The sequence below is a fragment of the Dendrobates tinctorius genome, unplaced genomic scaffold (assembly GCF_039654945.1).
Source record: "Dendrobates tinctorius isolate UK_male_01 unplaced genomic scaffold, ASM3965494v1 ptg000012l, whole genome shotgun sequence".
NCBI classification, from domain to species: domain Eukaryota; kingdom Metazoa; phylum Chordata; class Amphibia; order Anura; family Dendrobatidae; genus Dendrobates; species Dendrobates tinctorius.
Window position 1 is genome coordinate 12,267,616 of NW_027361680.1, and position 13,490 is coordinate 12,281,105.

Genomic DNA, 13,490 nt, shown 5'->3' on the forward strand with positions numbered 1-13,490 from the left:
GGCGCGTTCGGCTCCAGTCGGGCACAATATGGGTAAGCACTATGCTTGAATGATCCACTGTTTGCCAGCTTATTTTTGGTACACATGCAAAAGGACCTTGCTGGTTTAGGAGATAGTACATTTACCCTGTTGTTGTGTTTTTAATGTATCTCTGGCACTTCAGCACTTTCTTTGATAGGTGACCTTGGCCATCATTACCTGATCCTTGTTTGTCTATATATGTGTATTGTCATTTTTGCAGTATATGTTTAATAAATTTATATATTTTTACATAAACATGGACTCTATACTCCTTTGTGGTCTTTTTGATTTCATGGTTATATTCAGGAGTGTCCTATAGGGAGCTGGTATATTACCGTACTATGGCTTTTGGTTGCTTTGGCATCCCATTTTGTATTTTGCCTTTTTTGTTCTGTATTTATTAGAATTCTATAGACGCAACCATACAAGATAAACAGCTAAGGCCGGTTTCACATTTGCGGTTGTGTCCGCAGAGTTCCTGATGCACACATCCGCATGCATCGTGATTTCCTATCTTTAACATTGTTTTTTTTGTGTAAACATGTCTAGGAACTGGTTTTAGCCACCCCCCACACAAAGATGTATAAAAAAAGGGTGTGGGAACTTATTGTCCAGTACTTTCAAGAATCTGGAAGAGATTGCAAGACTACAGACTGTGGAAGTGACTCTGAATTTACCCAAATGTGAATATACAAGCTCAAATCTGTCTGCCTTTTTTTTTCTCCCTGCAGTCTGTAATCATTTCTTGCAGCATTCAGCAACATATCACTATGACCTCAAGTCCAGAGCACACTGAAAACACCGGGCAGGAGTCTTAAGTGAGTACCTTTGCAACGGATTCCCTGTCACTGTATGTGGCAAAATTATGTTTTGTACAGAACAGTTCAACAAGTGCCAGAGCAGCAGAGGCAGACATAAGTTCCTGTGGCAAGATGGCGTGTAAGTTTTTTTTCTTTCTTGACTGTTTCTAGTTTTTCTGGCTTTTTTTTTTAATCTTTCCTACATTAATAGCTTTCTTTCATTTCTAGGTTCCACAACGGGAGGAGGACTACCTAGACAACGACCTCCTGATCTCAGCAGTGCAGGATCGAGTTGCCTTGTGGGACATCCGGGAGCGGGACCACTCGGACATCGTGGTGATTCGGCGGCTGTGGAATGAGGTGGCCCAAGCGATGATGGATGACTGGGACAATGCCACATCATGAGTCAGAAAGGAATTTTGTTAGTATTGCAATGTGGTCTGACATGGCAGTGAACCTGTAAAGGCCGGGATCACACAACTGTGTGTGATGCGATAAACTCCTGCAAGTTTCTCATCACACACGGTTGTGTGATCCCAGCCTAAATTGCATTGTTCAACCCTTTTTTTTTTTTTTTTTTCACCTTCACAGTGAAAGTCAGAACCCGTTGGAGTTCAATGAAGGATCGCTTCAACAAGGACCTGAGACAGGAGAACCAGGTTCGCAGTGTTGGTGCAGCAAGGATCCAGAAATATACGTAAGTATCACTGGATGCTGACTTTCCTGAGGCCTGTCCTTGCTCAGAGAACGCAAGCATTTTTGTGTTGTATTCCATTGTGTTATATTCCCTAATTTGAAGCTTTCTATTCCACAGGATTTGGCGCTTGTACAATTGTTATTTTTTGGTAGTAATGTTTTTTTCTTTTCACAGAACCTGGAGCAGCAACCTCGAACCTGGTTCATTCTCTGGGGCGGTCCTTCAGCGAACAGCCTCGGAGCAGTCCCAGCCATCCACCAGCGAGGCAGCAAGTGGGCCGGCATCACAGGCTGGAGAACAGGCAGCTAGTCCTTCAGGTGTTCCCCTGTCCCAGGCCTCGTCTGCATCTTTTTTTGTTGGGTCTTTCCGACAGTGGCAGAAGGCCTTGGACAGGACACTCATGCCAGAGTTTCTTCACTTGAGCTCAGTCTTCCAGAATAGCCTGAAGGCAGTGGGAGATAAGACTGGATAGTGATTTGAACCATATTGACACACTTTTCCAGTCTGTCCAACGCCTTGACCATCTGGAAGCCGACCACCAGAGACCAGCACACCATTTTTTTTTTCTGCGATAGAGCGGGGCATGTCGCAAAACCTTATGCCTGAACTCCAGCTGAATGTGATGCAGGCCTGCAATGCTGCTTACGTTCAGGCTATGCAGCAGTCTTGGTTATACCCGCAGCCACACGTGGCATTTCCAACTGTGCCACCACTTACACGATATATCTCTATTCCGAGTTCTGCCCACCCCTGTATGGCCACCACCATGCCCGGTTCTGCTGCACACAACTACAGTGCCACCACCATACCGGGCGCTGTTGAAAGCCACTCCACCACCATGCAGAGTCCTGCTCTTGCACAGCCTTCCACCGCCACCAACAGAGTCCTGTTCCTGCACAGCCGTTCACCGCCACCACGCAGAGTCCTGCTCGGCCATCCACCGCCACGCAGAGTCCTGCTCCTGCACGGTCGTCCACCACCCACCACTCCCCCCTTCCAAGGAGACGAAAAAACCATCAACAAAGCCATGGAAAACACAAGAGGAAGAGACCGGAAATGAGTCGTGACAAAAGAACGGTTGTGCTACCTCCACCACCCTCACCTTCCAATGTGTTGTCCAATTTGTCTCTCCCTTCTATTGCGTCTCTCCTGTCCCATGTTCCACTCCTAATGTGTCTACTTCCATCCTTGATCTCCCAGACCCCACAGATTTATTAGCCCCTTCCCCTGGAACACCTTCATTGTCCACCCAGAGCCAATTCTCCCATCTCCACACCCCCCAGGTCCGTATAATTTCCCCCTCATTTTGTAAAAAGTAATTTTTATTTTTTGTAAATAAAATTGTGTTTTCCCCCCTATCACTGCTTATTCTTTGTCTCTTTTGTCGCCGTGAAACACATATCGCCGTCTACACACAGTTTTTTTTCAGCCTCATAGCTCTATGACACACAATCTTCTCTTCATTTTCTTTCTTTTGATTTACACTGCAGCATTGCTTCTTGTGTCTGTCATGGAGCTATGAGGTGGCAAAAACAGAGGACTGCAAATCCTCCAAAAAAAATTAAGCAATACAGCACAAAGGTTCAGGGGTCAGCAATACTCACCTGCCCAGGTGTCAGCACTATTGCACTCAGGATGCTGTGTTTTCTACATCCTGAGTGCACTAGTTCTGACACATGGGCAGGTGAGTAAAGATATGAGGTGGATTTGCTCCATCAGCTATTCACTGTGCATTAATCTATTGGACTATAGATTAGTGCAGACTGAAGAGACGATGGAGCTAATGAGAAGTCACCTACCATAGAACTGACAAATATAACAGGTGAAGTGTAAAGCATGGGTGACCCAACCAAAGTGGACAGGTGCTTTACTATATTTTTTTATTTATCATAAAACATCTAAGGTACATTTTAACATTACAAGTCCATAACATTACATAAAATTACAAGAACATTTTACTAAACCATTTCATCTTGTCATGCCACACGTCCAAAATCAGAAACAAAGTAGCCCGTGAATGTATCCCTCGTTTGGGCAACATCCCTTGTTGTCCTCAGAGGGTGATGATGTGTTATGAATGGGTCACCGAGGAGAAAAAAAAAAGCAACACACGCTAAGTCTCAGAAAACCAGAGAGGTTGGTAACTATGCAGATTGCAGATCCCTGATCTTAACACACAACTAGCAGCAGTCGTGGAGCGTGCCTACGATGGTCCTGAAAGCCTCGTCACAACCGGAGAGCTAAATAAGCCTAAAGTAAGAAAAGAGGAAAACTAACTCCCCCAGAGCAGACCCCAAAGGAAAGACAGCCCCCCACATGTATTGACAGTGAAGCAAGATGAAAACAAACAAAGGCAGAAAAATAGGCTGAGCAAACGATGGGGCCAAACTAACTTGAAAGGAAAGGAAAGATACTGTCTGCAATCTGCCAAAAAACCCTACCCAAAATAATGTCCAACACTTCTGATAACAAAATTAACCATAAAGTCACTAGACTTCTCCCACTATATCAGCACTCTGAAATATTCTGAGACAGAGAGAAAAAAAAAAGGCCAATCTAATAAAGGACAAAAAGGCAAATTGGCAAATACAGATAAACAAGAGTGGAAGTTCAGCACAGCCCAGCCGGGCTGGCTGACCACAAAAAAACTGAGTTGACCAACAACATCAAGTGTGAACATTAGCAAAAACAAACTTAACTTGAGAAGACTGGAGCAGAGCTGAAGTCCAAGACCTGAGTAGCAGACTGAATCACGAGCAACTGGATAGGGCGTCGGCTGTCTTATATCCAGTCTGATACTCCAGAGATCCAATCATTATCCTCCTCGTCAGGTGGCAGACCATTACCAATTAAACCAACTTCACTACCTCCTGTCACCACCAGAGGGAGAACGGAAGGAGAACTCCCAGCTGGTGGAGCAGAAAATGAGCTCATAACAATGATTGTAATCTGTCAATGGGTTACAAACAGGTTCATAAAGTTCGAAGTTTGGGTTTCAGTAGGTTTCCACATACTTGAAAGGCCTCAACACCAACCACAACAAATGGCATTGGCGGGCCTTGAGTGTTGGGAATAGGTTGTGGGAGGAGGAAATTAAAATTATTCCCAAACAACCGTTGGCCCACGTCAGAGTTTTTAAAGGTCTGGGAGTCATTACCACGGCCGAAAGAACCAATGTTCACGGCGAGAAATCTACACAGTCTGCAGCTACAATCGCCATGAGCACTATAGAGAAGTATTTTTTATAATTAAACTACTCAGATCCACTTCGAGCCGGTTTGGAAATCTGAATATGTTTTCCATCCACTGCTTCCAAACAGTTGGGGAAATTACAAATTTCCCAGAATTTTTCTGCAGTTTCCCGCCAGATTTCTGTGGTGGGTAGGGGGATAAATTCTTCACGCAGAACGTCCCACAAAGCCCTGCAGGTATCTGCAACAATCCCAATAAGGGTGGAAACGCCAATCCGGAACTGGAAATGGAGCGATGATTTGCAGATTCCTGGCTACCGGGGAGAGCCTAACAGAGAAAGAAAAAAAAATATTATGAATAAAATTTATGACAGGGGTTTTGAAAAACAAAAAAAAGGAAAAAATATAAGTACATTGCAGAACAATAACAATTATGACAGGCGTTTATTTTGAAATATTACGCACCTTAGTGTAGTGTCACCAGCAGACGTTCCTCTGTTATCGCTCTACAGGGCTGGTTGTCCTGCCTGCTGATGGCTCCTTGTACACAACCCAGCAAATCCCTGAAGCTCTCGAGACATCCTCGTGTAGTCAAAATATTTCTCCGTGTTGTCACAGAGCTCACTGAATAAAGAGTGGTAGGCTCCACGGCTAGCCTGGACTTCAACAATGGGGTGTTGCCAAAAGCGCCGACGCAGTCTTCTCTGTCTTTGTCTTTTCCGTTCTTGCTCACAAGTAAAGGCAAGAAATAAGTTGATATCCAAATCCAGATTCCGGTAGAAACTCTCCATGCGTAGATCCATCTTGACGCAGGATACAGGAGCAAAATCTGAGGTTTTCATCTGTACAAGGGTCTATATACAGAAATTCCATGAGACACGCCCATTGGGCGTGGCTTGTGTCACAGAAAAGCTCCTGGAAATTTTTTACCCCCATGGAACGCATGCGCATAAAAAATGCAAAAATGCATGCAAACGCATAAAAACGCAGCGTTTTTTGGACGTCATGCGTAAGCTGATGTGGCTAAAAAAATGCTGCGCTAGCATGCGTTTGCGGAGGATACGCTGCGGACTCAACCGCAAGTGTGAAACTAGCCTAACAAAGTAATATAATTAATTACTGCTTAGCCGCCAAAACATAAGATAATTCGGTCTAGCTGGGCCTTTGACAGTGTGTATAAGAAAATGGAGATGGAATAATCATAGAAAATTCAAGAAAGCAAAATTAGTTTTCACATATAGCACTAAATTTATTGCATTGCTGTAAAATACAGCATTCTTTTTGGCACTTGTTCAGGGTTTGAGTGTTCTAACCCACAATGGCTGTATGTATCTTAACCCCTTTTCTGACATGAGACGTACTATGCCGTCCACGGTATCCGGGCCCGTATGACCGGGGATGGGATAGTACGTATAAGCGATCAGCGGCGCCCCCGGGGGGCGCTGCTGATCGCAGCCAGGTGTCAGCTGATCACAGCTGACACGCGGCACTATGTGTCAGGGGCGGTACAGACCGCCCCTGCCACACTGCGCTCAAACATGATCGCAGTGTACCGGGGGATTAGGAAAGCATCGGCAGGGAGGGGGCTCCCTCCGTGCTTCCCCGAGATCCCCAGAGCAGCGCGATGTGCTGTGCTGCTCTGATGGTCTCCTTCCCTGCAGGTCCCCAGAGCCAAGATGGCCACCGTGGCCTTCGGCGGCCTGCAGGGAGGCGGCTTCCTCAGTGCCTGCAGAGAGCATGCAGTGAGGAAGCCTGTGCAGCGCCTGTCAGATAGCTGATCTGACAAGAGTGCTGTCCAAACTGTCAGATCAGCGATCTGACACATTACAGTAATGTCCCCACCTGGGACAATAAAGTAAAGTTAAAAAAAAAAATAAAAATTTATAAAAAATCCCTAAATAAAAAAAATTCCCTAATAAATTCATTTTTTGGAAATAAAAAAACAAAACAAAAAACACCACAATAAAAGTACACATTTAGCGTCGCCGTGTCCGTAAGGACCCGCGCCCTATAAAACTGTACCACTAGTTAACCCCTTTAGTGAACCCCCTTAAAAAATAAAAAAAGCAAAAAACAATGCTTTATCATCATACCGCCGAACAAAAAGTGCATTAACGCGCGATCAAAAAGACGGATATAAATAACCATGGTACCGCTGAAAATGTCATCTTGTCCCGCAAAAATGAGCCACCACACAGCGTCATCAGCGAAAAAATAAAAGTTATGGCTAGCAGAATAAAGCGATTCAAAAATAATTATTTTTTTTAGATAAAATTGTTTTCATTGAATAAAATCGCCAAAACATAAAAAAAAAAGACATAAATGAGGTATCGGTGTAATCGTACTGACCCGAAGACTAAAACCGCTTTATCAATTTTACCACACGTGGAACGGTGTAAACGCACCCCCCCAAAAGAAATTCATGAAATGCTGGTTATTGTTCATTCCTAAAAATCGGAATTAAAATCGGTCAAAAAGTGTTACATGCCCGAAAATGGTACCAATAAAAATGTCAACGCGTCCCGCATAAGACCTCACATGCCTCGGTGGGTCAAAATATGGAAAAATTATAGCTCTCAAAATGTGGTGATGCAAAAACTATTTTTACAATAAAAAGCGTCTTAGCGTATGACAGCTGCCAAACAAAAACCCGCCATAAATAATCAAACCCTCCTTTATCACCCCCCCCTTAGTTAGGGAAAAATAAGGGTTAGGGCTGATATTAGGGTTAGGAGTGTGTTGGGGTTAGGGTTGGAGTTAGAATTGGGGCGTTTCCACTGTTTTGGCACATCAAGGGCTTTCCAAACGTGACATGGCGTCCGATCTGAATTCCAGCCAATTCTGCATTGAAAAAGTAAAATGGCGCTCCTTCCCTTCTGAGCTCTGACATGCGCCGAAACAGTGGTTCACATATCAGGTATCTGCGTACTCAGGACAAACTGCACAATAACTTTTGCAGTCCAATTTCTCCTGTTACCCTTGGTAAAATTAAAAAAAATTGTACCTGAAGTAATTTTTTTGTGAAAAAATGTTAATTTTTTTTTTAAACATTAAAAAAAATTTTCATGTGAAGCACTTGAAGGGTTAATAAACTTCTTGAATGTGGTTTTGAGCACCTTGAGGGGTGCAGTTCTTAGAATGGTGTCACTTTTGGGTATTTCCTTAGAATGGTGTCACTTTTGGGTATTTCCTATCATATAGACCCCTCAAAGTGACTTCAAATGTGATGTGGTCCCTAAAAATAAAATGGTGTTGCAAAAATGAGAAATCGCTGTTCAACTTTTAACCCTTATAACTTCCTAACAAAAAAAAAAAATTTGGTTCCCAAATTGTGCTGATGTAAAGTAAACATATGGGAAATGTTATTTATTAAGTTTGTGTACCATATCTCTGTGATTTAAGGGCATAAAAATTCAAAGTTGGAAAATTGCAAAATTCTCAAAATTTGACAAAATTTCCGCTTTTTTCACAAATAAATGCAAGTTACAATGAAATTTTATCACCAACATGAAGTACAATATGTCACAAGAAAACAGTGTCAGAATCACCGGGATCCATGGAAGCGTTTCAGAGTTATTATCTCATAAAGGGACAGTGGTCAGAACTGTAAAAATTGGCCCGGGCATGAACGTGCAAACCACCCTTGGGGGTAAAGGGGTTAAGGTTAGTATTTGAAAACTACAATGACAGCACATAACAGAGGGCTAACACCTAGCTGTTTAGCAGACTACTGATGAAGGCCCTATGCATTATTGTGGTGACCGGTTTCCCTGTATAAATGTGCATATAACTCGTACACAAACGCAATTGACAACGTATTCGAGAAAGAGAAAGCAGTTTATTGTTAATGTGCTCTGATCGAGCATCATTTACCAGTTTACAAGAATAGCTACATTTCCAGTATTGAAATTTTCAGTATTTTTCAGTAAATTCCAGTATTTCCTCTCTATTAGTATAATGTATAACAGGAAAATATGCAATGAGTTGTATTAATATTGCATGAAATGAGATTAGATTACAAGGCACGTAGGCTCTGTTCACAACATGTTTCACCCATAAACCTGACTTGTGTGTATACTGGAATGTTCACAGATTTCTGAGGCAAACCTAAGGATTTGACAGGATTATATCTGGACACTAGATTTCTATTTTTACAGAGACTCAGTCTGTTCTCTTGACTTGTTACTGTAAATATCTGTGTTCCACATGAAACACAATTATGAAAATAATTGCTCTAACAGGGATATGTGATCACTTGATTTTTTCCTTGTTCCTGGCCATTTTTTTAATTTAATGCCTACCAATTACCACATCCTTTTTCTAAGTGGCATGTCAAGCCAGTGTCAGACTGTAGGCAGGCATCCCCAACTTGTACCAGGACTGTCAAATTTGTCATACATTTGAATATGGCAGTGAATAGCTGACAATGCCGTTTGGCACTGCAAAAAAACAAACAGTGAAAAAGTGAAAAAATCTTCTACATGGCGTGACGAAAGCTTTGAAGCATTCATTCAATTCTGACCACCACCAAACACCGGACTGTGCTAATGTTATGCCCATTTAAAAAACTGACTCAACTTTTCCCATTTCTACACAGACAGTTTTCAGCTGGGAATAATACTCAACGGCAACTTGCCCATTTTCACGTCCAAAACCTGCAGAAAACAATTCAGATTTATTAGGTTTTTTTTCTAGAAATTACTTGTTCTAAACAGACGAAACATTCATCTACATATACGACAGATAACAGCCTGGTAATGTCCTGTTAATTATTCAGAGATCTAAAACACTGGATTCATAAAATATGTAAACTTAAAAGGGAACTTGACAGCCAATATATGCCGTCTAATCCACAGATCACATGCAACTGATACTAGCCGTATGATTCCAGCCACATATGTTTAACTCTGCAATGTAGCATGGATGGGGGAAGGAGTTGAGGGAGGGGGGAGGCGTCTCTTCCTGTGCATGCGCATAGGGAGAGACCCATCATTTAAGGTGTGCGGGACGGGAGATGCCGCCAGGAACTGACATTTTCACCAGTTTTGCATGCAACTGTCTCCAGTGGTTTTTTAAAGCATTTTTTTCTGAAAAGCTAGTGTTTCAGTTGAACATGCCTGACTAATCATACAGCTAGTGTCAGATATATCCTGCCTATGAATTGGGAGGCATGTATGAGCTGTCAGATGGACTTTAAATAATAAGAACCTTATATACAAGTCCAGCTTCTTATTCGCCACTATTTAGCAGAACTACATACCTGACTTTTTGTAGCCTCCAAAGGGAAGTTCCACTGGGCTCACATTGTAGTTGTTGATGAAGCACATACCAGCCTGCAGAGCAGCCACTACTCTATGGGCACGCTGAATATCCCTGAAAAGAGGAAGGAAGAAAGGTTTACTTTCCCTCCAAATAAGAGTGGTTAGCGTTTAGGATTTCTAAAAATTCCCTGGACCCGTGCAGCATTGTTGATGCTACCTCCGCAGGCTGCAATATCAATTTCTCATGATACACCACTTGAAAGGGAATCAGTCAACCTAAATTGACAGTATAAAATAATCATAGAGTGGTGCATTAAAGTTTGTGAAGCCTTTGAAAATTTCCAAATTCCCCCAGAAATTTGACAAGGAACTGTATCAGATTTTCACACAAGTCCTTGAAGAAAATAGAATCAAGTAAAACAAGTAAAAAAGTTAGACTTTGATCAATTTCCTCAAAAAAATGTAAAATGTGAAACAAACGTCTGAGCGCAAAATGAACTTATGCTTTGAAGTGAATTTGTCAGTAAGAGAGATCACTCCAAGAACAAGGCATATAATAGTCTGAGGTCACAAAGGAACCTAAGGTAACCTATAAGTGACTGAAGGTCTCCCTTTAGCTAAAGTTAAAGGGAATCTGTCAGTAGGATCAAACATCCTACACCGTCTATATGGGCAAGTAGATCATAGGAAACTGAATAAAAAGAAACCTTGATATCGGAGATCTGATGTCTTATTCCAGGGAAATACACATTTTTCTTATATATAAATGAGCCGTTCAAGGCTATAGGCCAGAAATTAATCTTTGGAGGCAGATTTTCATGCAGATCACTGGTAACTTCCCCTTTTATTTACAGTGTGATGTGTAATGGCTTCTCTCTGCACTCCTGATTTCATTGCAGAGCTGGGTGTGGTTATAACAGACATCCCCTCACCTCCCATCTCACAGGCAGATAGGGCTGCAATACAGCATAGCTATGAGAGCTGCAGGTGCTAATGTGTTTGCTAAAAATTCAGTTTTACTGTGGTATGTTTGTTACATGTCTCACACTGGTAATGCCCCCTTTCATTTACAGGAAGTTCTGGAGGCAGACGCTCATGCAGATCAGTGTCCAGTCCATAGTGTTAAACAGCTCATTCACATATAATAAATCTGTGATATAAGACATGGGATTGCAGCTATCAAGGTATCACTTTATTAAGCTTCCTATAGATGACTTAGGAGGGTTGATTGTACTGATAGATTCCCTTTAACATTAGCTAATGTGAGAGGCCTTCAGTTGCGTAAAGATTACCTAAGGTTCCTTTGTAACCTCACGGACTATTATATGCTTTGTTCACCACTCATGGATAATTCAATCCATCTATAATCATCCTGACTGTGGTTTTTATAGAAACCAAACTCTTTAGAGAAGAACTTCCCCTTCCCCTCACACAACACTCCTTTTACAGCTTCATTAACATAAACAACTCTTCTGAGATCCCTAAAAATATCCTTTGTTCTTGCCATGATATGCTCCCACAATCCAGGCTAATGAATATCAGACTTGGATAGATCTTAAGGGGGCTTTACAAATAGCGATATCGCTAAAGCATCACCGATTTTGTAACGCAGCAGCGATATTGATAGCGATATCGCTACACGTGATACTTGCCTCTGACCAGCTCCCCCGCTGGTTATCGCTGATCGCGCGAGTGTCACGGGAAGCCTGGGTAACGCTAGGCTGAACCCCGGGGCCCCTGCGGTGTCCCTCAGACTAGAGGAAACCCTGACTTTCCCTCAACCCAGGGTTTACACTGAAGGTGTGACTGCCTGGGCCTCCACCCTGTCCTTGTCTCCTGTCCAGCTCTAAGCTGAACCCACCACCCTCCACCCAGTGAAGAGACCAAACACCAGACCCCACAAATAAGTATGGACAAGGGTAAGGGAAACGCACCACACCGCGTACACACAAGAGAAAACAATAAGGTGCAAGGGCAAACAAATAATACCATGCAGGGAGGAAATAATGGCAACAACGGAATATACTACACCAGATATTGTATGCTCCTAAGACGCCCCCTTCAGACGGGTAACGCTAGCACAAGACAAGAGCTATAGTCGGCGACGCCTATAGTCACGCAGGACAATATAAAGGCAGGGGGCGTGGCTAAGCCCTCACCCAGACTAACAACCTGATTAACCCATTCCAAGCCGGATCAGAAGACCAACCGGCGCCGCTGAGAACAAAGTGGTAAGATGGGGTATTACCGCTGTCTGCCGGACAACCTGGTGCGAACCGTGTCCGACATGACAGCGAGATCGGCCTGGTCCATTTCTCGTCGTCGGCTTCCTGCTGGCGCCGACGAGCGAGCCATGGACGCAGGCGGAAGAAGTCACCCTCGCCGCGTCTGAAAGGTAAGTGCGACCGCTGCTGTTTGGCAGCTCACTAGCGACCATTTAGCGATGCACCAGCGATCCTGACCGGGTCGTATCGTGGTCGGGATCGCTGGTGCATCGCTAAATGTAAAGGGGCCTTCAATTTTGCCACTCACAGACACATCTAGTGTTTTTGACCCACTTGTTTTAATTTGGTTTGTGCCATCTATTTTTAGGACTTGTAAAAATCTGATGCAGTTTTCGGCTAAATTTCTGTAGATACAGGTGCTTCTCACAAAATTAGAATATCAAAGTTAATGTCAGTTCTTCAATACAAAAATTAAAACTCATTATATAGAGTCATTACAAAGAGTGATCCATTTCAAGTGTTTATTTCTGTTAATGTTGATGATTATGGCTTACAGCCAATGAAAACCCAAAAGTCATTATCTCAGTAAATTAGAAAAATTAACAAAAAACACCTGCAAAGGCTTCCTAAACATTTTAAAAGGTCCCTTAGTCTGTTTCAGTAAGTTCCACAATCATGGGGAAGACTGCTGACTTGACAGATGTCCAGAAAGCAGTCATTGACACACTCAACAAGGAGGGAAAGCCACAAAAAGTCATTGCTAAAGAAGCTGGCTGTTCACAGAGTGCTGCATCCAAGCACATTAATGGAAAGTTGAGTGGAAGGAAAAAAAAGTGTTGTAGATCCTCTAGATCAGCATGTTAGGCTATGGGTTGAGCTAGACAGACTTAAAGTCATCCTTCAATCTTAAAAACTATGTTACTATGTAGAAATGGGTGCACAAGCAACCAGGATAACTGCAGCCTTGAAAGGATTGTTAAGAAAAGGCCATTCAAAAATTTGGGGTCGTGGATACAAGGAGTGGACTGCTGCTGGAGTCACTGCTTTAAGAGCCACCACACACAGACGTATCCAGGACATGGGCTACAAGTGTCGCATTCCTTGTGTCAGGCCACTTATAACCAATAGACAATGCCAGAAGTGTCTTACCAGGGCCAAGGAGAAAAATAACTGGAATGTTGCTCAGTGGTCCAAGGTGTTTTCAGATTAAAGTCTATTTTGCATTTCATTTGGAACTCAAAGTCCCAGACTCTGGAGGAAGAGTGGAGAGGCCACAATCCAAGTTGCTTGAGATC

General features: G+C 42.9%; 1 protein-coding gene across 1 annotated transcript in view; it reads right to left on the reverse strand.

Annotated features, from left to right (window-relative positions):
* Positions 1-8,527: 8,527 nt before the first annotated feature.
* The window catches only part of ALDH9A1 (aldehyde dehydrogenase 9 family member A1), a 191,695-nt gene continuing 186,732 nt past the window's right edge, over positions 8,528-13,490 (reverse strand). The window contains exons 11-12 of the mRNA XM_073557997.1: positions 9,970-10,082; positions 8,528-9,364 (exon numbers count right to left, since the gene is read on the reverse strand). Of these exons, the coding sequence (XP_073414098.1) occupies positions 9,270-9,364; positions 9,970-10,082 (208 nt within the window). The 3' untranslated portion in view covers positions 8,528-9,269. The remainder of the gene's footprint in view (positions 9,365-9,969; positions 10,083-13,490) is intronic.